Source organism: Anas acuta, chromosome 20 (genome assembly GCF_963932015.1).
Source record: "Anas acuta chromosome 20, bAnaAcu1.1, whole genome shotgun sequence".
In the NCBI taxonomy this organism is placed as follows: domain Eukaryota; kingdom Metazoa; phylum Chordata; class Aves; order Anseriformes; family Anatidae; genus Anas; species Anas acuta.
Genome location: NC_088998.1, coordinates 5,321,060 through 5,348,259, shown reverse-complemented (window position 1 = coordinate 5,348,259; position 27,200 = coordinate 5,321,060). Strand labels below are relative to the sequence as shown.

Genomic DNA, 27,200 nt, shown 5'->3' with positions numbered 1-27,200 from the left:
TCAAACGCCTGCCCAACAGCACGAGGACGGTGCCAGGTAATTACTCAGGCACGGAGCATTTATCACCGCTTGCTCTGAAACACGCTCGTCTGGCCATGGGAGCGCTCCATGAATTTCCTCATCCCGATCCTGGTCCTTTCTCCTCTTTCCCTTCCCACGTCAGAGACGCTGAGGGAAGCGTGGTGCAGCGATGTGAGTCACAGCAGCTATCGAACACCGTGCGGCTGCCGGCTCCAGCCAAGCTGTAACCTCTCCCTCCCTAAGCGCCGGCTCGGTTTCCAGCAGCCAGAGAGGATAAGGCCAGGCAGAGCGTCAAGATGTTCTCCTCTGCCTGGCTTCAGGACTCCAGTTGTTCCCACAGCAGATGGAAAAAGCCTGCCATCTCTCCCCTCAGCCCAAATCACTTTCTTTGCAGTGATTCACAAGCTGAGAGGGATTTTCCACTCCAGTTCAATAATTCGCTCTTTAAATTGCTGGGGGAAGCATGGGCTTGGAGCTTGGTCAGCCTTGTAACATTTGTAGGGCAAGAAGTTTGGGATTTCAGAGCTCAGCAGGCCACACAGCTATGCCCGGTACAGGTAAGTGGTGTTTTAGGAGCAGTTCACAACTGCTGAACTTCTGCTCTTGGAAAGATGCCTGAAACGCATCCCCATGGAACAGGGAAAACTGCCCACAGACAGAAGTGCTGAAGCTCCCTCTGCATACTCAGGGATTTAGCAAAACCCCAAGCACAATGACTACAAGAGGACGTGCCTGTGAAGTCAGGCATCCTTCCCTACAGGAGAGAGCCAACACGCTGCTTCGAAATGTGGAAGGCAGGGGGATGCAAACCTTGAAGATAAGCACCCATGGAGGGCTTAGCAAAACACAACCCTTGCATTTTAGGTGTTAGTCGCAACAACGAGCAGCTCATCTGCAGACACAAGTGCTGTTGATTGTGTTCCTTAAGCTAGTCTCAAATTTTCCATTGTAAACCCTTCTTTCACTATTTTAAGAAGTCAGCTGTAAAAATTTGCTCTAGGCTGGAACTTGGCAACCAAAGTCTGTCTGGGAGAAACTTATTATACATGTACAACCCCCTCATATACACAGTATAGCAAAAGGCTTGGGTTGGAACACCAAATCCTCCTGAACGTTGGCCAGATTAAAGATCCTGTTTGCATTCTTGCATTAAAAAAAAACATGTTAGCAGATAATTAGTGTGGCCTGACTGCTTTTAGCATTACTAAACATGTGAACGCTCTTCTGATGGCCAAGACACACACCCTGAGAGTGGTTATTGAGCATGGAATGCAGTAGTTAAATTTATAAAGGAAACTCGTTGCACGTTTTAAGAAATATATTAAAAATTAAGTTACAGCATAAGAATAGAGAAGGGTTTGTTAAAACAAAACAAAACAAAACGCACAACAACCCCTGAAGCAATCTCTGTATTTGCTGAATAGTGCACTTTTCCAGAAATGTGAATTTTAGGAACAACACAAAATAATAACCAGGGTTAAGAAAGAGTTAATTTGTGGCCTGTTTTGAGGCATCTGGATTTTCTTTGGGAAGTAATGGGAACCCTGAGTAAAACCAGGGCTGCACAGCAGAACCCCAGCCTGGCCATCAGAACTGCCATCAGCAATTTGTAGGATGGGATTTCCTTTTTGTTTTTAAACTAACATCAAGCAACGACTTCAATGACCAACTTTTAGGGGGCATCTGCCTTCACAGAGCACCAATGCTTACACTGAGATACACAGTAAATCTGTCATCAGAGAGATAATAGTGCTTGGCTAAGGTTTTGAGTTGCCACATTCTGCTAAGATTTACAGAAAGCCCTGTAGGTTTTGGTGTGCCAACCAGTCAGCTGAGTTGGGACTGGGAAGAGTTATCAAGAGCTTGAACTTACCTGGGGTCCCCTCTCTCCTTTCACTCCTGGAAATCCCACTAAAAATGGAAAAGGAGTGGGTCCAAGGGGGTCAAAGATTTGATAGCCATCGGTCGCAGCTGGGGTGGTGAGGTTGAAGGCCTGTGCCTGGGCTCTGGAGACGGGACGGGCAGACCCCAGGGGCGATTTGGTGTACACCAGAGAGACACTGCTGGGATCCACCTTCCTGGTGGGGGGCGACGCATGCTTCTTTGGAAGGAGCCCATTGCTTGGGGTTTGCTTTAGGGTGACAAAGTGGACACTGCTGGTTGTGTTATCAATCCTCCTCCTCGTGGGCTTTACAGTACTGGGCACTTCCGAGGACTCGATGGTCGGTTTTTGGTTCATCTTCTTTTTGGTCTCTTGCTTGGACTCCTTCCTGCCGGCCGTGGCAGGGTTCTGGCTTGCTGGCGGGGCCTTTTTGGCAGTGGGAAGGGGAGTTTTCTCCATCCGCGTGCTGGGAGTGGGCCGGGACACCCTGAGGGTGGTCGCCGTCCCCCGAGGCTGTGAACGAGTGGGTGGCTGCGTCTCGGTACTCGATGGGACAGGAGACGGGGCCACTGTGACCTTCGTGGCTTTGGTTGTCAGTCTTGGCAGAGGGGACGAGACCAACGCGGCGGTTGTTGCACCTGAACCCCGAGGCTTGAGGGGTGCCGTGACCCTGCCGAACTCCAGCCATGGGGTGGCAGTGGTCAAGTTCTTCAGACCCTGAAGCGAGGGCTCCATACGCTGTGGGGTACTCGGGGAGGCGCTGGGATCCCTGGGCAGGATGGGGATGAGGGGGGGCAGGTTCGGCCGGTAGGTATCTGCTTGCCTGCACTGTTTTTTCAGGTATTTACAGTAATGATGAGCTGCCTTGGCGGAAGGATAAATATCAAACTGGCAGATGGCTCCTTCAAACTGCACGGAGTGCTGGTTAATCTTCCCAAAGAGGAAAGACCCATGTGGATCCAATGCCTCGTCCTTTTTAAAATGCAAATCCGCATGTACTCTGCGCTTCCCACAAGAAGTAAATAAAGTGACTGTCTGGCCACGGATATCGATGGCCATATTGTGCCACTGGCCATCGTGAACATTGTAATCAAAATATACAGAGCGCTTGTGGCCTACGTATACTATGATCTTCCCAGGCACAAACTGGACCCCCAGCTGCAGTTTTTTCTTTTTGCTCTTGACAGCAAAGAGAAAAGCATTGTTGATGCGGTGGGAGCACAGGCTCAGCACTAGGAGCAAGTCAACGCTGGAGCCTGCGGGCAGGATGGTGCTGATCGGTGCTTCGACACGCGCTCGCTGAGTGAAGATGACCCCTGATTTGAAAGGAATGACCCCTTGAGGAACTGCACGTGACGAGGACCATCCGCTCGACGACCTTCTCCCTGCCAGGCCCAGCTTCTGAAGAACATCCACATCTGAAAGGGAAGCGCAAAGAACATGTCAGTTGGTGAGCAACCCAAGGGCTGGATCCATGTGAAATGTCTACGAGGGGTCAGGCCATTCCATGCAAACATGCAACAGGTTTCAGGAAACCTCAACCATCATCTAACAAAAGTATTTTCAAGTAATGACAATAGAGAGTGCATTACTCTTCCTCCTGCACATAGTGTGAACAGCAAGTGCAATGCTCAACTTGGTCATCAACAATTGTCAAAATGCAACAGCTCCATGGTGCATCTGGCTAGCTGTCCTGTCCCACCAGAGACTGGCTCCAGATGTTCTGGAGGGAGCTGACCTCACTGCGAGGAAATTTCCCACTGAGCACCAATACTCCACTTCCCTGGGATTTAATTTTGAGTACTGACCACACAGCTGGAAAGGAATTTGAACAACAGACTGAGCTGGGATTGCAACATGTTCTATCCCCAGAAGGCAAGGAATAGAACTTTCAAAGGGAGCGAAAGCCTTGTATCTGTGTCTCCAGATTAGTAAGCAGCAGCTTTTGATCTTAGAGACTCTGGAGAGTTTAGGGAAGCAAAGGTGCCTCCCAGCATGAAAAAACTGCACCTAGATTTCACTGAACTGCTTAAGGTTCTCAACAGCAGTGATTTTTTTTTCCCAGAGGATCATCTTACAACTTTAAATTATTAAAATGAGTTGGAAGAACCAGGCTTGGTTTGTGGAGAGCTGAGAAACTGTGGCTGCCACTGAGCAGGTAGGAGTCACCTCCAGCACATCCCTCAGAGCTGGGTGCCTTGTCCAAGAGAGAACAGGACACTTGCTGCCCAGAGGCACCCATCTTTGGCTGCTGATGCTGGGAGAAGCCTGCAGCAGACATACAAGCAGAGTCCTCTGGTTCCTGGCCCTGAGGTCTAACAGGAGTCACACAGCTTGGAGTCCAAAGCAGCTTAGCAAGCAACAGCAACACAGACTGGAGCCAGCTGGCTGCAGCTTCAGCTCAGCTACTTAACTGGGGAAGATGCTCAGGTCTATGAGAGAACAGCTGCAAAGGTAAATACGCCCAGACCTGAAAAAAGGGCTCCATGTGCCCAAAATCTCATTCTCTTATTCCAGCTCTAGCATTTACTCTAACAAAAGATGGCAACCACATGGTAAAGACAGATGAAGGCATGGCGATGATGATTAGCATGATGCAATCACTGTTAAAATGAGCTAGGACAGCTCTATCTCCTTCCCTCCTCCCTGCCCAAATGCAGCCCCCATTACTCGATGACCAACTCTTGCATTAAGCGCTCTTTGGGGAAGCCAGCCTGAGCAGGCTGCTTGTCTGGGCTGTGCGATCCAAACCCTGATCTCTCAAGGTAAGAATTTAACCATCAGAAGTGCAGCAGTGCCAATTATGGCTGCACATCAGTTAACATCAGGGGATTGCAGTAGTTTTCCTATATTAAAAAAAAAGCAAACCAAAGGTTGTCCAAAGGAGAGGAAAAAAAAAAGCTGCTTTTCTAGAGGGGCCTTGGAATTTGGCCGCTTTTACCCTCAACTATTAAATATTCAGCACAATTCTCAATATTTGGAGAACCGGCACTAGAAAGAGATCCTCACTTTTGGCCAGAGGGGCTGTAGACTCAAGCCAGTCTGAGGCCTGTAATGTCTCTGGTCAGGAAGGGAGGAGAATAGTGAGAAAACCTCTGTTCCTTGTCTTTGGCAAAAACAATGGCCATTTCTGTATGCAAGAACAAGTCAATCAATATTTTCTTTGTCTGAGATCAGCTTTATTCCCACTTCCCTTTTTCAAGGCAGCTTGACTCATTTGCTAGCAGAGACTGTCCTGGAGAAGATGTGTCAGACAGATGTGCAACGGGACAGATATTTTCCCACTCCATAAAGAGAGGATAATTTAGTGCACAGCATGTTCAAGTGTTAATAACAGTACATTTGTACTAAGAAATCCTTGGTCCCCCACTGTTTTTCTGACGTATTGCTCTACAGGGCAGTCCCTCACCCCACAAAGGTAGAGCCTTGCTCTTCTCTCTCCACTGAACGCAGGAATCACAGCAGCATCTTCAGGCTGGATTGTTCCCAGAGCCCTTGAAACAGTAAAGGCCAAGGCATGGCTCTAGCAGTCAAGTGGGACCTTTGCCACAGACTTCAAAGGCACCAGGATTTAGCCCTAAGGAACTAAATTTACTGCTTAAGCTGGGAGCTAGACTCCAGCTTCCAATTTCTACATGTATTTTTAGGTTCACTCCCAGAGACAGACTGCGGTGTGTCTCTGCTAGGCAGAGAAGCTTTACACTCTGAGAGCTATTCATTTGGTAGCTGCTGTGTGAAGATGTAAGGATGTTTCCCTGCTCAAAGGATGCCGCTGCTGTTTACAATACCAATCCAACTGCTTTGTTAGCAACTGCACCAAACAGTGCTTAAGGAAAAGGAAAAAAAGCACGACTCAACCTCTCCTCTCCCTGAAAACCCACAAAGGTAGAGCCAAATTCTAGATGCCTACGCAAAGCCTGATTTAAACAGACCTCATACGGGACAGGGATGTGGATTTTCCAGCCCCAGGTCCAGGCACACAGCTCTGGACTCCTGTGCACCCAGCCCGTCTGCCTCCGCGTCCCATGCCGACAGCCCGGGGCTGGTGGGGCATGTCTCCAGGGAGGACGGGATGTCATCGACTAACGTAAAATGCAAGGTAATTGTGGCTTCTTTAAATAGCTCCAAGTTTAGCAAAGCATTTTTTCCTCCTTCCATTTTTTTTTCCTCTGTAGATTTTTCCATCAAAACACATTATTTAAAAAAATCCATTCACTTAGAGCTGCCTGCTCCCAGGTGCCTCAAACCTCGCTGCAGCATTCCTGCAGCAACGCTTGAGCAACTGGGGAAAACTTTTTCTACCAGACTGTGCATGAAGCAAGATACGCAGCACATCAACAAGCACACGATCATCTCTGAAAGAGGGGATAAAGTGTTTTATTGCTACCCTTCGCCTTGCTCTCCCTCCCCCTTTCCCTACATAAAAATCTTTATAAAGAAAGAAGCCAAAAGGCAGGAGAGAAATAACTTGCAGCTTCCTGGATTCCAGCAGCTGAGATCTGGTGCCCACAACTAAAACTGGGTTGAACAAACGCTACATTTCCAAAAGTCACTGCCCAGACCCTTAGTGAGCATCAGATGAACTCACTAACCTCGTGATCATTTGGATTTGTAATGCCGAGGGAAAACTCACCCTCGATGTTCCCTGATTTTCCAGCATGCAGGAAGATCTCTGAGCCTTACAGCAATAACTGAGGTCATCAATAGCCTCTAGCATTGGCCTCATTTCATCCTCACGCACATCTATGAACAAGCTCTTATTTGTTTTCATAGATCTCTCATTCAAAAATCCTGAGTGATAATAGAGTCTCAAATCACCAGGGTTTCCTTACAGCCTTTGCTTCCTTGGAAGGTTTTGCTTTTTGGTCCCCTGTCTCTGGTTGTAGGGAAATTGAGCAGGACTTTGCAATTCCTTTATCACGGAGGAAGCATCTCAGAAAGGAGATATCTGCCGCACTAAGAGCGAAGTGAAAGAGGTTCCTTTGAACTGATGGTAACAATCAAAAAAGATGGCACCATCCCATAATTATCCATCATTTTCCTCCCATGATAAAGACGAATCTAAACAGCATATTAAAACCTCCTTGAATAGGAGATGCCAAGACACAGTATTTATTCTGCCTCTTTATGAGCTGACATAAAACTTGCTCTGAAAACTGCTTGACTAAGTAATTCAGCCAGATGTTCACCTCTTTTGCATTGAAGCAGAATTCGGAAAATATTACATTTTTCAAAATTACTGATGGCAGGGATGTTATTTTTTCTTCTGTAAAAAGTGCTCCATGGGCTGGCTTACAGCTGAGCATTGACCAACTTTCTATTTTTCCTTCATGCTTTGGAGACTGAGAGGAGAGCCCTGGAGCCTGCTAGTCCACTTATTGTTGTCTCCTGATTGCAGGAAGCTGTTCAGTTCCAGCATGTACCCGCGTAAAACATCCGTGTGGAAGAGGTGTTGCTATTTTAAGGGCTGGCTCCCTGACAAACAGATGTTGCAGAGAGGCTCAGCTACCACTATCAGTTGTAAAAGATGCGTTTATTTTTTATTTTTGTTGACTCTGAAGCTGCCTCATCACATGGGGATCACTGATTATTGTAGCCCAACCTTTTGTCCTGTCTCCATCAGCACTGGGAAGGGATGCCTAGAGGAGCTGGGGTGAAGAGACACGGTCACTCCCTATAGAGCTCTCTCCCTGCAGCATGGGGACCAAGCCAGACACAGTAATTCTCCTATCAACCACTCCCATGGGATACTTCTTCCTGAAATTTGCTTTCACTTTCAGAGCTCCCATAACTTCTGTATGCACAACATCACGTGTCTGCACCAGGAGTGGTTGGGTTGCATTCAGGTCAAGGAAAAATCCATCTGCCAGAGGTGCTTAATTCCTTAATGCCCCGGCCCCAAGGGGCACTTCCTAAAAGCAGTTAAGCACTAGCAAATGCAGGTAGATGCCAGTGACGTTTCAGATACACTGAAGGGCTTCATTCCCACCAGTTCCACCAGGCAGACAGGCACTTCTGAAAGTCCTGGGGGGCACGTAATCACCTGTAAAAACCCGGTTCTTTTGCCAGCTGTTAACTGCGTCATCTACATCACGTGGATCACTGCAATGATCAGCAATAAATGCACTTAATTCTGTGCACTAGGCTCAGGGATTATTAAATGATGGTCCTGAACTGATGCAGAAGTCCTTCACTTTTACTTTGATTGAAAAAGAGGGGGGAAAAAAGTGTGATTTACCTTCAGAATTTCCCTGTGTGAATCCCAGGAACCAGCTAAAACATAACACAGTCCAGACAAAGCAGAATCCCCTAAAATTGGAAAAGAAGAAAAAATAATGAGTTTCTACAATGTTAACAACAGAAAACAGCCCTGTTAAAGGCCTTCTCCTGGACCACAAGTCCAGTGAAGTCAATGGCGGTGTTCACACACCTCTAGGAAACGGGTGCTCAGCAGAATGGTGCTTGTTTCTGACAGATTTCATTCTGCTGCTTCAAAGTCCTCTAAACCCCCCTGAATTCAGCGGGAGGTTTTCCCACCAGTGTTACGGGCTGTTGATCAAATCCTGAACGAGGACCAGACCGGTGTTTTTAGACACAGCATCCCCAGTGCCAGGTCAGCAGTCCTTTCACTACTGCTGCTTGCTGGCACTCATCCTGCCTAGGACAGGACAGCAGAAATGCAACAGGATGGAGAAATAATTCAAGATGGGAAGGCCAAAAGACATGGCAGCAGTACATGTGCACGTCTGTGAGGACACAGGTAGGAAAGGGGCTGCCACGCAGGGACAGATCACCGGCCCTTGCATCTCAGCAAACAAAATGGGAGTCTTGTTGCTTTACTACATACTTCAAAATATTCTGAACAGGTAAAATCCTACAGAGATCGACTCATGTTTTACACCAACACCAAGGTGGGGGACAGCTTCTAACCTATGCCATTGCCACTAATGACTTTCTCATCAGTTTGTTATGGCAGGGAGTTTTAGAAAGCAAGAGCTGCAGCCTCCCAAGCGCAGTGTTCTCGCAGATTCCTTCATGTCTGAGAAGGAACTGGGCAAACCTTTCTGTTTTAGCTAAACTTTAAGCCTCCAAGTGCCATTGAAAACAGCAGCAGAGGGGAAAAGTTTTACCAGAAAGGCAGCTGAAGCCCCCTTTCCCCCGCCAACTTCCTTGATTTGGAGCCAAGTAACGAACATAGGAAACTCCTTGGTTAAGCTCACTTAAAACTGTCAGTGGAAAGTTTGGAGATTGAATTCCCTTGTCTTTGAGATGAGATTTAACTGCTCGATCAGCAAGGGCATCAGGCAGCTGGAGGAACTGAGAAAAAAAAAAAGTAAACTACAGAAAGTCCCCGGCCAGAATAAAGCAGTGTGGGACATCCACCAGTTGCTCTTCACTTCAGCCAAGCCAGTGAGAACAGTGGGATTTGCAAAGCGATGCCAAAGTGGAGCTTGCTCCTCTCTTCAGATCTGGCAGAGAGGAATCATTTATCAAATGGGATTATAGACCACTCTTCTCCTGCCATCAAGTCTCAGCTTTAACTAAAAAAAAAAATATCCTCTGAGACAATGCAAGACCCTGGGCCAGATCCTCACCTAGAGCAGGAGACCCTTTCCCACAGCTAAACGAAGCCACGGTGATTTACACAGCAGCGGGGAAACCTGGCCTCGAACGTAAAAATCCGTGCAGGAATCCAGCCACTAACTAATATTTTAAAGCTCGAAGGGACAAAATACTGGAGTGGCCCCACATCGGCTGGGAAAAAAATGAGATGAAGCTCATCAGTCTTTTGCTGTTTCCATTACCCTGACACTGGGCTGCACATTTCAGGAGCTCTGGGCCTGCTTTAGTTTACGCACGAAGGAACAGCAGCGTGGAGTAGCCAAATCTTTCTCCATGTCCTGTAGCCAGCCATATGCTAACCAGGAAACCTTTGGTGCACTCGAGAGACCTTCAGCTGGGGTGATGGGGCTGTTTTTTGCCTGCTGAATCCCACAGAATTCAGCTCTCAGGGGCTGGAGACGTGGCTGTGTGCAGGAGAGCTCTTGGCTCCACTCATTCAAGAGGAGTAGGAAGGCAGAGAGAATATGATGATTCCTCACAGCCAGCTCTAGCTGAAACCTTTTTATGACTTAAAAGAGGCTAAAATACCCTTTACAGAAGACCTACATTTCTGTGCTCACCTCCAAAGGATCACAGTGTTAGGATGTGGATGCAACTCCCACACGTGCATGGAGTGAAGGCCGCACCGGGTGCCAGCAACCGGGCTCGACACCTGATGAGAGCATGAGGGGAAGGGGGCGACCAACACAACATCGGCTCCAAAGCCAGAAGACCCAAGCATTAATAACACCTTTTCTCTGTTGAGGACCAGATTTGTCCAGATCTGTACAAACCCTGGTGCACACAACACACCTAACACAAGTCCACCTGCATTCGGAGGGGTGCGAACTCTTTGGGCACCACCCAAACGTGCGTCCAAAATTCCTGTTGACCAACACAGCAAGGAGAACAAGCCTTAGGGAAAATCCAGCACGTAATTCCATTCCAGTGACACCGCCGGGGCTATAAAGGAGACGAATGCACAGCACGGGATCCAGCTGGCCCCAGCCCTGCTCCTGGACCCCTCGTGCAGCCAATGCTGTACGAGCTGAGAGCGGGGCCAAGTGCCAAAGCGCTGAAGAAAAACACTTTGGCAAAATTTACCAACTTAATGGAAAAAGCAAAAGCAGCTTCCAAATGGCAGACCTGTGACTGATGGGGCTGTTAATTATTGCAGGATTTTATAATGCAGGCTCTTTTTCCGTTACAACTCTGCAGCAACAGGATTGCATAAGCAGTTTGAGTAGCAGTAGTAAAGGAAGAGTTTTCTCCTTTTATAGAGCTATCAAGCGCACCTTTCCTTTATCTCTGCTTCTTCCCACAAGCGGTGATTTCCACAGAGTCTCTAGCAAGAAGCACCCACTAGAGGCGTTCATTTCTTTTATTGCACAGGGCCTACAAATACCGAAACGAGGATCCTACTGCTACAGTTACTAGGTGAAGAAGCGCCCCTAAACACCTACAATGGAGGTTCACACGAACCCTAAAAGTTTTCCAGTGGAGGCACAAACTCCCTTTACAGCATGTTGAAGCTACTGACTACAGAGCAATTTGGCTTTGGTACTTTTTGCAGAGCCCAGGGATCTGTCCAGAGCTACCAGGGTTGAAAGCAAGAGACAAGAGAGAGGGACACAAGTGCAAAGCTGTCAGTAACACTTCTCAGACTCAGTGGTGACCTCAGCATCTCCCCGGTGAGAATCGGGGGCGTGCAGGTAGCAGCTAGAAAAAAAACACCCAGAGGAGTTCCTACAAAACTTAACCCAAAGGTCCCAGCACCACCTCTGCTGGGGCTGGCACCTCCTGGAGGTCCCTGGAGAACCAGTCTGGAGATCTGCCGAAATCACGACTGCTAATTAGTGTACTAATTAGCAAAACTCTGCCCTGGGTTCTCAGCTTCCAGACTTACTCACTATCTTCTTAATGCACATTAAAAATCAGACTTCAGACAGCAGCAAGTTGTGGCAGAGCGGCTTACAGAAGTTATCACTGCTCCACATGGCTTGTGCAGAGCGTGTCTTACTCCCAGCCCCAGTACGGTCACATTCAGGTGGCAGCCTCAAGAGCAAAAGCCAAGAAAAAATCCTGCTGAATGTATCAGTTCTTACCTGACAGCCAACAGCTTCTGTAACAGAGGAGAAAAGGACTATGATGAATCTAAAGACAAGAGCAATATAACAGCCTTGAGAACAAACCTGGTTGGGAATTACCAATAAAAAAGTGCAAGTTTGACAAAGCTGAAGCAATCTGTAAAACGCTTATCGATCAGCTAATTCTACACTTTGCAATTTCTGTAATTGGTTGGCACAATTTCAGCATTCTTTAATTAAAAATTTTGCTTAAAAAAACAAAAGAGGAAGTCCAAAATATTTTACATCTTGTTTGAGTAGATGATGGGTTGAAGCTGAACAAAATGTTACAAGGGTCCAAAACAGTGGGTTTTTTTTTGCTTTCATTTACAGTGCAAGATGTCTTTGAAACTGCTAACATTCTTGCAGAGTGGAAAAACGATTCCCCCCACACTCTCCTCCATTCAGGTGTATTTTTTTTTCCTGTCCAAAAGACTAGAAAGCCAGCTGGATGCTGAAAATTGCTTTTCAAGGAAGGCAAATCTACATTTCTAGCTGCAGAACAAACAAGAGTTCTTAACAAGAGAAAATGTAGATGTTGTTTAAGATCCCGTGCACATGACTGTAGGTGACTTTTTATAAGACTCCCAAGCAGTTCTGGCAGCCAACAGGAAACAAAAATCACAGCCTACGTACTGAGATTTTAAACTGCACCATAGAATCGATTCCACTCCCTGCTTTTTGAGGTAGAAATCTCATCTTGTACTAGATCACCCTGGCAACTATGGTATTTCTTCTCTCACCCTCAGTTTCAGGAGAGAGGGATGGGAACCTATCATTATGTGGATGTCCCTGTTCTGGCCCTGCATCATTCTGTGCTAGACCCTTTTTTTGCAGCATTAACCAGCTTTGACCTCCAGTCAAAGATTTTGCCTGGTGTACCCAGGCTCTGCTGAAAAACTCAGCATGCTAAGGGGAGCGTGTCTGAGATGACTGAAACTGTACTCACTTTAAGCCCCCATTCAGCACCTACACTTATTTTTTTTATTTTTTTAAGAAAAAAGGAAAAAACAGAGAAGCAGATATGGTCCAGACAGATATGTTTTCATGGCCATTTTAAATTATGAAATCTAAGAGTTACCTAAAACTTGCCAGTATCAAGGAAAATGTAAGGCAGTGCCTCTCTCTGTAAGGTTTTAACGTTCAGAAAAGCTCCCCAAAATATCATCCAGCAACAAGTTCACAAAACAGGTTTCAAAGGAAGGTCTCAAGGACTGCCCCACCACTCTTACAGGAGCCCAGATGGGACTCTCTCAGCCAGACTTGCACCCATCCTTGTGGGGATCCTAAACAGGAATGTCCCAATCACTGCACCCTTGCCCCAGGGTTTGGACCACGGGTGCAAAACCAGAAGTTCCCAGGCTTTCTCCAGTGCCATTTTGGTCAAATCTCATCTTAATTCAGGGTGAAAACAGCCTCCGAGCTGTGCCTGTAGAGCTCTATCTCAGGGCTTTGGCAACTGTGGACCAGAAAAAGCTGCTGCTTGCTCAGGAGGAGGCCCCTGGCAGTGAAGAATGATCCATCAGGGTCTGATGAAAGGGAGGAATCGCACTCACAGAGGGGAGGGACCTCGGTGCCTGGCAGTGATACTGCAGCAGGGCCCAAGCACAGCCTGAACAGCCAGGCACAAGGAAGGTGTGGGTGCATACAGGCCTGGTATTTGCTCCCCCCATGCCTCTAGCTCCATGTAGCATTTCTCCATGAGGGTAATGCAGACCTGCCGTACACAGCATGTGGAGATGAAACACCAGTGTGGCCAACCCTCCCTCCTCCAGGCACCTCGTGCTGTTTTTCCATAGGTTTATGCTGTTACCTGCAGACCAAGGACTGATGGGGTTCAAAGAGCTGGTCCCTGTCCTCCTAACCAGGAATTGATGTATTCATTGCTTCTCTGAGCTCCTGCTGCTGACAACCTGCTTCCTCATCGCTAGATGCAAGACCGACTGATGAGGCTGGGATGACCCAAACACCCTTCTGGATACCCCCAGCAACTTCCCACAACAGGGGATGTTTCCTGACAACGTGCTGCTCAGTCTCCTTTTTCTCACCATCACTGCCCGGGTTATTGGCTTTGCTGCTGTGCAAAGTGACAGCGCTCACTGCGGCCCTTCCCTTTGTGTCCGCAGCTAGTAACTGGAGCCCTGGACAAACAGAAGTGCTAAGCGTGATCTGTCATCTAACTCCTTTTTTGTCCTTCCAACAAATGCCTTTGCATTCCTTCATTTTGTCAATGGGGTTTGGCAGAGCTGTATAGAATTCCCCATTGTTTCCATTTGCACTTCACTAAGTGTCCATCATTGCTACTCATGCCCCCAAAAAAACTGTCAGAGAGAGAGAAAGAAAAAAAAAAATCTCTATTTAGAAATTTCATACAACTCGCTACTGCAAGACCTGGGCGTCCCCTGGTCTTTAACGCAACGTAACGTGGTGTTTTGAAGCCGGGCAGTTTTATCCCCGCAGCCCAAAGCAGAAAGGGGATGAAGCTGGGGCTCTGTTAGGGTGGCACATCGAGGTGGCAGCAGAGGGGAACCTGGGCACGGGACCTCAGCCACACCACTGCCCTTCCCTCCTGGGTCACAGCTCCAAGAGTCTGTGCCGCTGCCTCCTCTTCACCCCAAGGTACCAGCCCACCTGTACCGTTTGCCCAGCATTGCCCTAATTTGTCCCAAATCACCTGCCCTGCCTGCAGGGCCATCATCTCCCCTTGAAACAGGAGCCGGCCTTTCCTCCATCCCTTCCAGGGCTGCCCTGCCACTAAGTCCAACCTCCCCAGGGGCACCAGAAGGATGCTGTACCACCGTGAGGGGCCCAGTGGGTGGGCCAGGCAGCCCCAGCACAACATTAGGGCCACCACCTGGGGCTGCAGCAGCAAGCAGGGCGAGCTGAGGCTCGGGAGCAGGAGGCTGGGGCTGGAAGGGGCCGGGCTGGTGCAGATGCAGCTAAAGAGCACGAGTGCTACGGCTTGGACACATTCAATGAATGGCAGAGTGCAAAACCTTCTTCTGTGGTATCGGGGAGCCTGTGCACTGAAAATGCATCAACAGAAACGATCAGGAATAACATTTTAAGTTTTCAAAGCCCATAAGCTTTGTGTTCTCCTAGTTTTACAGGCTTTGGCTGCCTGGGCAGGCGGCTTCGGTTCCTTCACTCTGCAGCTGCTTCCCCTCCACTGCCATTCCCATCTGGGGGTGTCCCACAGTCCAGCAGCTCTCCAGCCACCAGCCCTACTCCAGAGGATGCTGCAGGGGCACTGGGACATGTGGGGACCCAGTGCCCCGAGGGATGGCACCAGGAGGTTCCCGTTAGGGGCTGCCTTCAGGAGCACCACGCTCAGCACCCCGAGGCAGGCTCTGCAGCACCAGGGTGTCCTGGTGAGCAGCTTCGGGCTCCCAGGACCCTCCCCGAGCCTACAGGCTTCAAGAGGAACACCCAGCTGTGGGGACACGGGGATGCACACACAGCTCCGCCGGGCAAGTGGGAGCCCAGCACCGAAAAGCCCATCGGGAGATAATGTGAAGGGCAGCAAGCGACCTCTGCCGAGGAGGGAACGGATCAGCAGCACACTGGCAAGGTATTTAACCCCGAGCAGATCCTGGGAACAAAAGGCGCACATATTGAGCCACCAGAAGAGACCACAGCGTAGATTTCCGTGGCACCTCGCGTGGTGTAAGCCTGGGGCACAGAGATGCGAGGGCAGATCCAGCCCTGCTGCAAGCACGCACCCCCACTGGGCGCCCCTTTCCTCGCCCCGGCCTCAGTGGGGTCTGACGTGCCCTGGGACTCAAACAAGGTCCCCCTGTCCCCATCTGCAGTGAGACTGCGGTTAACTTGGCCACCATGCCCCCAAGGTAGCGTGAAGGGACCTCGCCTTGTGCCAAGCGTCTCCCCAGCACCCGGCCCTGCCCCTCGCTGCCTCGTAGCGCTGCTCCTGGTGCCCCAAAGCAGTCCTCATCCCCCTGTCCTCCCCTGTCCACTTCTCCATTTGGGACACAGCCACGCTCGCACGCTCCCAGGCAGGCACTGGGCTCCAGAGAGCACCCAGTGTTCAATAGGTGCAGCTGGGGGACGGTGCAGTCACCAGCATTTCCAGACACACCACAGCCACGTCCGGCCAGAAAAAGCCCCAAAGCCCTGACGCTCAGTCCTTGTGAGCATACAAACATGCACCAACTTCCCGAGGAGAGCTGCTTGCAGGCTGTGGGAGCGGTTCGGACCCCGCCACATAACTTTACACACACAGACACACGCATGCAGGGCAGGCGTGTGCTGAGCCTACAAAGGAAACTGCACATTCATCCCTGTCCAGCTCCGGCACCGCGCTAACGGGGTGGCTGCGGGGAGCGGGGTGACCTCGGGGTGCAGGCGGGGAAAGGGGGGGTGCCCCCAAATCCCCCTGCCCTGTTTCCGTCCTTTCCCCCCATCTCACAGCCCGTCCCGGTCTGGCAGAAGTGCAGGGATCCTGTACACAACTTTTTCAAACTGCCAGGCAGAAGAATCCCAGTCCTTCCAAGGGAGTGTCGGTAAATCATCATTACATCCGACAACGCAACCAGAGGGCTTAACCCTTTGCTAGTCCCCAGCAAAATAACAACAACAACAAATTTAACAATGAAAATCCTCAAAGCTGGCCCCGGCTGCATGAGAAAGAGGACAGGCAGGGTGGGGACCCTCATTTTTCATGTCCCTGTAGGTACAGAGATGGGAAGATAGCCTTGTGCGCGTGGACACGAAGCACACCAACATGCCACCACGCACCCGCCTGCCTCCCTGGACGTGCCTCCCAGCCCTCCCCATGGCTCTCCCACTTTTCGGAGGACTGCGGTGGCGATCTCCAGGTACTCGTGCCCCCGTCCCGCGCTGCAGGGCCAAGGAGCAGCGTTCCCAGCCTGCTCCCCAGTGGGGCTGGGAACCTCCCGGTGCCTGCCCAGGGTGGAGGTGCCTTGGGGGACCCCGGGGAGGTGGAATCGCCTGCTGCTGCATCTCGATGCGGGTGCAGCACCCGCACTGGGGTGGCCCACCCCCAGGACCAGTTCCCATACTGGGAGCTCCTTTTCCCCAGGGCTGGGAAGCTGGGGTTCCTCCTGCCGTCCCCAGCACCCTGACCCCCAGCTCCGCTCCTCACCGAGGCGCTCTCAGCCCCGACCCCACACCCCAGCCCCATTCCCACCCTCCCGCTCCAGCGTGGCCTCCCCGCTTCCCAGCCCATTCTCCTCTGCAGCCCAGGAGTTTTCACATCGTCCCCTGGCAGCAGGAATGTCTTCCCCCACCCCATCCCCAGCCGCCCCGAGCACAGCGGAGCGGAGCGGGGCTCCCTCCCGGGCACGCTCTCCCCGCCCGCACCCCTCGGGCTCCCCCGGCCCCCCAAAACCCCCATTTCCCCCCGGGATGCCCTTCCCCAGCGCCGGGAGAAGTCGGACTTTGTACTCACCCCCTGCCTGCTGCTGTAGCTCTGAGTCTGGAGACCGGCTCTGATTCCGGCTCCATCACGTTTAGTGCATTGTCTCTTTCGGGCAATTTTTGCGGCAATCCATCAGAAAAAGGGGAACAGGCCGGTTTGTGGGTACATCCTTCCCAGGAGCTCAGCTCTCTGCCTCTCTAAGGGGCTCAGCTGTGTCAAAGACACCCCCTGGCCCGGACGGCTCACTCCTTCCTCCTTCTCTTCTGGGTCCTTTTGCTTACACAGATCTTTTAATCCCATTTAACTCCCTCTCGGCAGACTGCAATTACCTTGGGAGAAAGGAGAGAGAACAGAAAGTACACGCTAGGAAGCCAGGCTGGCCCATGGTCGCTGGATTTCTTGCCTCTCTTTTTTTTTTTTTCCTCCTTATTAATAGTACAATTGCTGTGATCCCTGGTTTCCAAAATCCTTGATTGAAAGTGTATTTTTTCTTAGCTGTTACGTTTTGTTTTTTTTTTTTGGTTTGGTTGGTGGTTGTAATTATTATTTTTATTTGCAGTGCAGATGTGCCTCCCACCCCCCCAAAGATCTCTCCTCTGGACTTAGAGAGAAGAGGAAAAGGCAGATTTTCAGAAATGAAAATTATTTAAGGATGTCCCTGCTGCCTCTCTCTGCTGCCCTCCTCTGTAGTACTGAAGCACTTGCAAAAAATAATACAAAGTAAATAAATAAAAAATTGAAACTTAGGCTAGAAGAGCTGCAGGGGAGTAACCCAAGACCCCTTCCAGGCTGCACAAAGCAGGAGAGGGTGACTCCGTGGAGGAAGGCCCAGCTCTGGGGGAGGCTGCTGATGGAGATGGCTGCTTGGCCATGCTCACCTGCCCGGCCACGAACCCTCTGCCCAAAGCAGCTCTGGCCCAGCACACCGGGACGGCGATGGACCCACGGTACAAGGTACCTGATGTGGTTTCTCCCCGTGGCTGTGGTGCTTGGAGCAGGAGCCCCTCGCTCCCCTCCTCGCCCTGTCCTGATCCCACGGGGAGGGAGTGAAGGGACCCGGGTGGGGGCATCCCCAGACCCCCTCTCCTCCAACCGCCAGGTGATGGAGGCTGGAGCCTGAGGGGCTGGGAGGGGGTTAGGAGTTTCCTTACGTGAAGCCCAGCAGAGGAAAGCAGATCCCAAGCCCACCCAGGCGGCTGTGCCACGAGAGGGGACTTTGTGCTGGACTCTTCCAGCAAAACCCCACCAAGCCAGGATCCATCCCCCCCCCCAAACCCCATCCACCGTGCGCAGCCAAGGTGACAGGCAGGTCCCTCTTGTCCATGTTGTCCACGCCAGGACACGGCAAAGCCCTCAGCTCTGGGGGTCCCCTCGTGCAGCCGAGCCCCCGGGTGCCCCCCAGCCCTGCCCCTCGCACAGCGTCGCTGCCTTGGGCACTTACTTGGTGAGGCGGGAGGCTGTGCAACGTCTCCTTGCAGCCCCACCTTCATTGGCATTCATTTGTCCCAGCAGCTTACAACAACGTCTACTTCTTAAAAAATAATACTACTTATAAAAAAAAAAAATAAAAAAGCAAAAGGAGCAAACACAAAAGAAAAAAAAAAAAAAAAACACAAGCACCCAAACCCTTTCCTGCCTCCTTCCCCTTCAGTCCCAAGGTGTCTGGAGCCAAGGGGGTGCCTGCCAGGCTCAGGGCCCCTGGCCGAGCCAAGGCTCCCTGGCAGGGCCGGGTCCCCCCAGATTCAGCAGGTAACCCGAATTCTCCCCAAATTTCAGCAGGTAATCCTTCCCCGGGGCGCACGCAGGCAGGGGCCCCGCGGGTCCAGGAGGGAAGGTGGGCTGCGAGCGGGAGGGACACGGATGGGAGAGAGGTGGAAATTATAAGGCTGCCCTTGTCCTTTTAAATAGCTGCAGCCAGGGGACTCCGCTGGCTGGCTGGGGTGCCCCAGGTATCCGATTTCAGCAAACAGCAGCTAATGAGAGGAGATCCAGCCTCCGAGGGGCAGGTTCAGCGCTGCCCTGCGGGCAGGGGGGCACTGGGGCACCCCTGCAGCAAGGGATGTGAAGGGGGGGGGGGGGGGGGATGGAGGCTGCCCGGCAGAGCTGGGGGCAAGGAGGGCAGGTTGGGGTGCCTGGGCTGCCAGGGTTACGCTGCAAAGGTTGGATCCTGCAGGTGCTGAGCCAGCCCCGGTGTTTGCTCCACATGGGTAGGGGGCTGCACGCCCCCTGAGATGGGGGAAAGGACTAGGCAGAACCACAGCACCTGGCTGTGGGCCCTAACCTTGATACACCGCCTCAAAAAAAACCTCCAGCTGCAAGTAGGATGAACACTGTCCCACCGAGTCCCTGAATGTGAAGGTTTTGCTGGGAGCAGAAAATTCAAGGAGCCGCTGGCCTGACTCAGCACTGCAGGTTTTACTTGAAAAGGTGACCTCAGTGTGGCCAAAAGTTAAGGTTTCCACCAGAGCTCAGACCTCCTGTGACGTCTCCTGTTACCAGGCATGCTGAGCACTTTTCTTTAATACAGACATTTGGCTGAGTCGTGGTTGCTTGCAGGGACTGTGGTTTTGCATCTCCCAGTTTCTATAGGCAGGAGATTTTATTCATACCTTTGCTCTGAAACATCTGCATTTTTCTTTCTCGCTTGCTATTATCGAGGAAGCTTTAAGCAATAACAATAAAGCACAAAGGAATTTGAAATAAGCAGTGTTATGACTGGGATAAATAAGTAACAGCCTCGCAGTCCACTTTCCTCAGGGACACTTTCCCAGAAGCATGCAGCCACGTTACGCGCCCAAACACTTGCTGGGAGCTCCTGTGCACGGACAGACCTGTCGCAGTGCTCTGAAGTCCCAGGAGCTCAGACAGCCCACCCAGACCAGCTCTGAGGACTGCGACTTGAGGGACAAAAGGTAGTCACACAGTGTGTCAGAAACCACATAAAACTCTATTTTCTCAGCTATTTTTTCCCCAGCTGTTTTTCCATGTTTCTCAGTCATGCATTCCTTGCTGAGAAACATATTCTAGCCAAGCCTAGAGTGTTTTACAATTAAAGCTTTAGCTATTATACATGTATATGAATATAACTTTGCAAAGAAACGCATGGAAATTCCTGTGCTGTTGACTGTGCCTTGTAGCCTACTGTTCTTCTCTAATTTCTAACTTTTCCAAAACCAGCAAGTATTCAGCAACCGTCCTTCCCCTCAAAGAAAACCGTACTATCCCAGAGAACAACAAGGGTCCAGCTTCCCAGAGCAAGGGGACAGAAATGAAAGCAAAAAGGCGTGCTGCAGCTTTTTGGGAAGATGCACGCAGATGCAGCAGGGACAGGTAAGCAGTAAGCAAAAGGACTGGCAGAGCTTCAGGACCGTAGTGCTGCAGAGACCACAACGAAACACACTTGGAGCCCCAACCTGCAAATATTTATGTACGTACTTAACTTTGCTCATATGAATGGTTTCAAACCAAACACATGCATAAAAGCTTTGCTAGCATGCAGACATAAATGTAGCCCAGCAGTAGGAAAAAGGGAATTAGTTTAAAACAAAAGGAAACCCAACATTGCTGAAGCCAAGAGTAGTGCCAAGTGAATTCAGGTTCAAAAATTAGACCTCATTCTTCAAAAAGAGAAAAGCCACAACATATGATCTGAATAGAAATATATTTAGCAGATTTATTTTTCTTTCCTTCCACATTTAAATAGAAGCCATTTTAAAATACTAAATAAACTCAAGTAAATCAGCACAGCAGTGAAATGTAAAAAAAAAAATACAAAAAAGGCAAGAAAAAAGGAAAAAAGGGAATTGACCGCCCTAGTTTAATTAGCCAAAATAAGAAAAGTACAGGGGAGGAGGAAATGCCACCACACACCACACGACGCTGGGAACAGAACACTTGCTTTTGACAAAACACACCTCTCAAAAAAAAAAAAAAAAAAAAAAAAAGCAGCATGTCATTACTGCTTGAACAAATACAACCTCTAAAATATTCATCCGTGTTTAGCCAGTTTCCAAAAGAACCCGCACCCACCTCTCCTCTGGGTCCGTAGTTTGGTTGAGCATCAAGGCCCTCATTAATACCGCCCCGTCCCTTCGCTCCTCTTGGAAAACCAGGCGTGAAGGCACCTAGGGGCTGTGGTGAGGCGGCATCACGCAGTTCCTAGCACTGGCTCCGAGGACTGGAGGAATCCCAGGCACTAACCTGTGCCTGCCCTCCTGCTCAGCCTGCAAGGGGACAGCACTGAATAACAGCTCGGTCGTTCTTACCTTCGCCCAAGTTGGGAGAGTGTCCCGCATCCCTCGCTGCCCCCAGTAGTCACCAGGAATTACAGGGATGTGTCCGGATATATTTAGATAAATGCCCTATTCAGATTGAGGGCTGTGGCATGACCGGGCAGAAGGCACGGGCGGTGTGAAACCCCAAGCACAGGAAAAGCCTGTGGGAGGGATCAAACAAACAGGCAAAGGCGAGATGGGATAAAGAGCCTTTCACTGCCCTCTGGGTTGAGGATCTGCTCCATCTAACCTTGGTGCCTGGTGAAGGACTGCTGGAGCCATAGGGAAAGGGGAACCCACCCTGCGGCAAGTGACTGCCATGAAGGAATGACGGCCCTGTGGTGACGTTATGTGGCCATTCTGCGTGGCCCAGGAACACACACTGCCCACAGCAGAGTTCCAGAGGAAGGATGGATCCACTCCTGCAAACCCAGCAGGAACAAAAGATTAACCCCCCACAGAACCGGGACTCAGCCCCAGCCCACACAGCAGCAGGGGGTGCACCTGGCTGCCCTAGGCCGGGGTTGACCTGGCAGCCATGTCGCATGCCAGCAGCCTGAGCATTGAGGAGCCCCCAGAGAGCTGGGGACACAGGGCCCTGCCTTCAGGGCTGTACTAGGCCACTGGCACCAAAGTGAGCACCCACAGCCCCTCCTGCTGCCTTTGGGACCAGCCCAGCCCCTCTGCTGCAGGGAAGCGATGTCCAACTCAGGTCCTCCTAATCCCAACACAACTTTTTCATTCAGATCCCATATTTAACATGACCATACTGCCATTTCTCATGCTTGTGAGCTCTGTTTGGGCAAACTGGCACTAGTCCAAGCCCTGAACTCAAGTCTTTCCTATGCTAAGGGACCTGGGCATGAGCAGAAACTGCTGATGAGCTTCAGGTGGCTGACAAGAAGGCTCTCCGTGCATGGCGCAATCAAGGACTCCACGAAAGCAAAAGCTGGCCCAGCTGGGGTCCAGCCAATTCACCTGTTGGTTTTCTCTGTCTGGCTTCAGCTACCTCTGTAAGAACATGAGGCTACAGCTGAGGAGAGAACATGTAGCAGTTCTGTTCTGATTTTAGGGACTGTTGTCTGACATCTACTTTGAGATGCAAAAGCTGCTGTGGGTTATGTTTCTTGTTCACTATGGAGAATATCACTTCTACAGGGGATGTACAGAAAACTCAGAAGTCAAATATCCAACCAAGTTAGTACCCAGTGCAATTTCCCCCCTCTCAGCAGCTTGACAAACCCCATCCCACCCCGTGCCACAGGCTAGCGGTGACATGTTTGAACTTCTGCAGCCGTTTGATGTAAAATGTTTTAAATTCTTTTCGGGAACACTAAAGGCTTTTGTCTCTTGACCGGTGCTGCGGGGATGCCATGTCTGGCAAAGACTGATCTTTCTGTGCTTTCTGGCTATGCCATATCACATTGGGCTGCCCAGCTGGCTGAGAGGTAGGAATTGCTGTTAATCATTAAACTGAGCCTTTTTCCATCGGAATGAAAGGAAACACAATGCAGCGATACAAGTCCAAGCCCACCCTTCCTAAGGAAATGCTGACTGCTGATTACAATCCTGCCATACGCTTCTATTTAGACATTCAGGGAACTGCAGTGTTACAGATGGCTGCGAAGCTGATAGTTCAACTGATGTTACAAGCATGTGGTGTCAAACTGACAGGTAAGCCACAACAGGCTTTGCATTGCATGCTTCCAGGGTAAGACAGTACAGCTCCTAGTCCCTGACTGCCTTCATTTGAGGTACCAGGCAAAGGCTGCCTGGTTTTGGTAATATCCCATTCCCTTGTTTGTCCTAAGCAGATTCCTAAATTTTGTTTAGGGATTATTCAGTCACTGGTGCTGCTGGAAAATACAAGTTCTGAGCAGCGTCCCTACATCTAAGCACCAGACCAGGCTGTTCCAACGGTTTTGGCACTGCATGGTGATCCAGTGCTACATTTTGAGCTGCATAGCAGATAACCAAGGCCAATTTCCCCCTCTCTCCATAGAAAAAAAAAAAACAAAAAAACAACCACAAACCCAGTCCACCATCAAAATCAACACTGGGCTGCTGCCCGTGGAGCAGTAATTCTTCCACCGTCTGGAGGTTTGCTAGTTAAATGCAGTAATGCACCAGCAAGCACAAATGCTTTTCCCACCGGCATGCCAAACGACCCCGATGGGTTGGTGGAGGTGGACACGTGCTGAACTGGGCCAGGTCAGGTAACAGGATATTTCTCTAAAGAAACAGCACATCTTTTCTTCATGAAACAGAACCACCCTGAGAGCGCCGTCTCCTGCAGCAGGGATGGATGGTACCCCAGTGCTTACCAGTGCCTGCTGATCTAAATCATTTCCCTCAGGTTAAGGACAACTACCACCATGGTTGCTGCTACAACAGCATTTTACTGTGGCAGGGAGCACAACCTGGTGTTTAAAACTTAAGTCAAAATTCTGCAAGTCAGACATGCACACTGCTTCTGAATTTTGGGCTGCACTGCCCACTTCTAGCATGCTGTCAGCTTTCTGGACATCCCAGGAGCAGTGACGTGGGTGCGGATCACTGCTTGTGCAAGCACATGGAGTGCAGAATTGATTTAGGCACAAGCAGCCTGACCTGTTCTGAATGCAGCAGACCAATACTAGTGGCTGCAGGCAACAAATGTTGGAAGGTGTTGACCACTCAGATGTGCGACGTCTGGTCTGAGAGGTGCCGCTGGCTCTGTGCAGTCGGGTGCCTGCACGCGGGGATGCGGAGCTTGGCCAAGTGCAACGGGAAGGCAGAAAGCAGTGCTGGACCCTGGCCTCTGCCAGGCAGCAGGATGCAATGCAAACGTCTGGTTCTGTGCACGACAGACAGACTGAAACAAAGCCTGAGTCAGATTCTGAGCAGTTTCAATGGGAAGGGGAAAGGAAGAAGAGCCTAGAAAAAGCCAAAGCAACTTTTTGTTATGACACAATGTTTAAGGCAAAACTATTTAAAACAAAATGAAAACAAATGTTCTCTCTCTTTTTTTTTTTTTTTTTTTTCTTCAAGTAAAACATGATGAATTTTTAGTGTCTGATTTGATGTTGAAAGTGGAAAACTGTCAGCTCCAGCTGCTGTAGGAAGGACAACGCCTGTGTCCTGGTGCTGGGCAGAGCTGCGGGAGCAGCTCACTGTAAAAGGGAAATCATACCTGCCTTGTGGCAGAAGAAACTGAAGTGGAAATAAGTACATGGCAAAATGAAGGAACGGCGAGACTGGACGGAGCTGAGCATCTCCTGGACTCCACCCTGCTCTGGGCTCACTAATGGCACCAGAAACACTTTTTGTTTTTTTAAGCAGAGACAAGGATGAGACAGCTCCTCACACGTACACATGTATGTTAAACAAAAACTTGTACTAAATTCTGAAGCATCAACATCAAAACAACTTGATTTGTGTAGTCTAAGAGTAACTCCCAGGTACAACTGAACCAGAGCAGGGAATCTCTTTGCTTAACCAAGCTAAAACGTGCTGCCCTGACACCACTTCCAGTGACTGCAGGCAGCTACTGCTGCAACCAGCTGCTCGTGGCTGTGCTTCGCTGCTTCCAATGCGAGGCGATGTGGCTGCCTGGTGAGGAAGAGGAGTTGCCTCCTTTCTCAACAGCTGCTTGGCCTGGAGCTGTGGTCGGGCTCTCCCCTGCCTGGAGGGGGCTGTGGCTGAGGGATGACAGCTAACCCAGATCTCAGCAGAGCTCGGGGTTGGTTTTCACTATCCCACTGACCTGCAGGGTGACCTGAAGCAACTTAAGCCATTGCTTTTGTGCTGTTACGTTCTCATCTCCCAAGTGAAGCTTGTGATATAGATTGTTGTATGTGTAAAGAGGTTTAAGACCTTCAGACACGAATCGCTGCCAGCAAACTGTTATTACTTTACTGTGCAGTTGGCAGCAGCCTCTCCTGCAAGAAAAAGTGTAAATCTATTTCCCAACCAGCTTTTACATTCACCACAACCTGCAGTCATCCAGATGTATGGTTCGTTAGAGATCATTTAGTTTTATCTGGCTGAAAAGTCCCATGTAAAAAAAAATGCTGCTGATTAAACACCCAATTCAAATACATCTCCTGGAGTACAGCAGACAATTCCTAGCACTTTATCTGCACCGTCTGAAACGCAATCTGTGCCACTTAGAGCAGAACAATGCTCGATTTCTTCATACTCCTCTTGAATTGTTAACACATAAAGCAGAAACACAGCCCATTTTCACCGAGAAGTTCTCTTCTGACATACTCGGTATGTTAACCGAGGGCATACAAATCTGCTTCAAAGCTAATAGGCTCTTTTTCTTCCAGCAAACACACTTCTTCACATCTACACACTCTTGCTCTCTCTCTCCACTTCAATAGCAATAGCATTTGGTAAAGCTCTCCAAACTGGAGCCACTGCAGAAAGACTGTATTTACTTATGTTTGGGTAAGAACTAATAAGAGACTCGGTTGTGTCTCGGCTCCTCCAATTCCAAAAGGAAAAAAAAAAAATCAAGTCAATATTTATACACCCACTGGTGAATTAAATCCCCTCCTCCCTGGAGGAGAGGAAAATAAAATGAAATGATTGAAACAGGTTTCATGGAAGAGAATTTTTGTTTGTTTGTTTGCTTGCTTTCAGAGCTTGGGGGATTTATTTATTTTCCTTGTAACTTAAGTGCAGTCGTACTGCGTGGTGTGCATCAGGTCAGCTTCGCAGTGGGATCTTCCATTCAGAACCACAAGCTCAGGAGCCTTTGCATTGCTCCCCAAGGTATCTGATGGACACAGGCTTGGGTACATCAGGGGCTGGCCCGTCCCCATCAGCTCAGCCCTGATGGAGGATGAACTTGCCGAATGACAAATGGTTCGTGTTGCAGCGGGTTAGATACAGTATAAACAACTCAATCAGCATTGCTTGAGCTCTCCCAGCATGGAGATCCTGTCCAAAGCCTCTCAGGGCCAACAGAAAGCCTCGCACCGACTTCTCTAGCTGTCACAACAAGCCCTGCTTTCACCAGGACTTCTCACCAGCGTAGCCCCACAGCTAACAGTCTTTCCAGTGCAGCTCCTTGGACCAGTAAAGCCCTACCAGCAAGAGAGAGGCTTTTTGCCTCCATGACAAACTGCTTTGCTGACCTTCTCTCTCCACCCACATTAAGGCTGTGGGACTTGTCTGTTCCATATGATTCATAAATCCTCTTATTAAAGGGATAATCAGAGCATCAGGTACTCTGATCCCATCAGTGTGGCTACTGAAGGCAGTTTCTCTCTGCCAAAGGCAAATCCCCTGAACCACGCACCTGGATGAAATCCCACGCGGCTCTGCAGTGCTCAGATTTTCGGTGTGAGCTACCCCACGGCAGCCAAGCAGAGCACTGTGTGTGCAGCATGACTGGCATCTCTGTACCGTGACTAAGATGGAACAAGAAGCCTTTATTTTAGATATGTTTTTCCTATTAAAAGTATATATCCTCCAATCCTATTTTATTATTGTTTCAAAAGAGGAATTCTGATTCCTTCTGCACAGGATACCTAAGGCTTTTACAGGACAGAGTCTCACTGGGATGCATTTCATGAGCTGCTAGAGAACCTTCCTGGAGCAGCTGTTCTAGAGCAGGCAGTGTATTCACCTTCCCATGTGGCTTAGGAGGATTTAAATCACCAGACTTGTTCTTAATCAAATATAAGTTGACAGAGTGCCATGACTGCAACTGGACATCCTCCATTCACCATGTGGAACCAGGAGCACATCTGTGTATATTTGCAAACAGAAATAAATACACAAATACCGCAAACACTCATTAACATCCTCTCCACGCCTTGAGAAGAAAATAAAAGTCACAGAGGAGTGAATGTTAGCAAAGTAACTTTGACTTTCCATTACAAAGCACAGCAAAGCACACAGTA

At 49.7% G+C, this 27,200-nt stretch overlaps 1 protein-coding gene and 1 long non-coding RNA gene across 7 annotated transcripts in view; one reads left to right on the top strand and one right to left on the bottom strand.

The window, feature by feature from the left end:
• COL27A1 (collagen type XXVII alpha 1 chain) overlaps positions 1-21,193 on the bottom strand; it is a 152,713-nt gene extending 131,520 nt beyond the window's left edge. The window contains exons 1-4 of one of the 3 annotated variants that reach the window (XM_068657457.1): positions 21,059-21,193; positions 17,060-17,358; positions 8,142-8,212; positions 1,895-3,321 (exon numbers count right to left, since the gene is read on the bottom strand). In XM_068657457.1, coding sequence (XP_068513558.1) covers positions 1,895-3,321; positions 8,142-8,212; positions 17,060-17,115 — 1,554 coding nt within the window. In that variant the 5' untranslated portion in view covers positions 17,116-17,358; positions 21,059-21,193. Of the gene's footprint in view, positions 1-1,894; positions 3,322-8,141; positions 8,213-17,059; positions 17,359-18,470; positions 18,913-21,058 lie in introns of those variants that run through there. The other 2 variants (XM_068657458.1, XM_068657456.1) reach the window with 2 other exon arrangements.
• LOC137842862 (uncharacterized) lies at positions 14,939-25,888 on the top strand. 4 transcript variants are annotated; one of them, XR_011089255.1, is made up of 4 exons: positions 14,939-15,202; positions 16,322-16,466; positions 17,589-17,983; positions 20,207-25,888. It is a non-coding gene; the product is annotated as an uncharacterized lncRNA (long non-coding RNA). The 4 variants fall into 4 exon arrangements; XR_011089254.1 differs by lacking the exon at positions 14,939-15,202 and adding an exon at positions 16,016-16,151; XR_011089253.1 differs by lacking the exon at positions 14,939-15,202 and having other exon boundaries at positions 16,176-16,466; positions 20,207-22,977; positions 24,334-25,888.
• Positions 25,889-27,200: the final 1,312 nt, after the last annotated feature.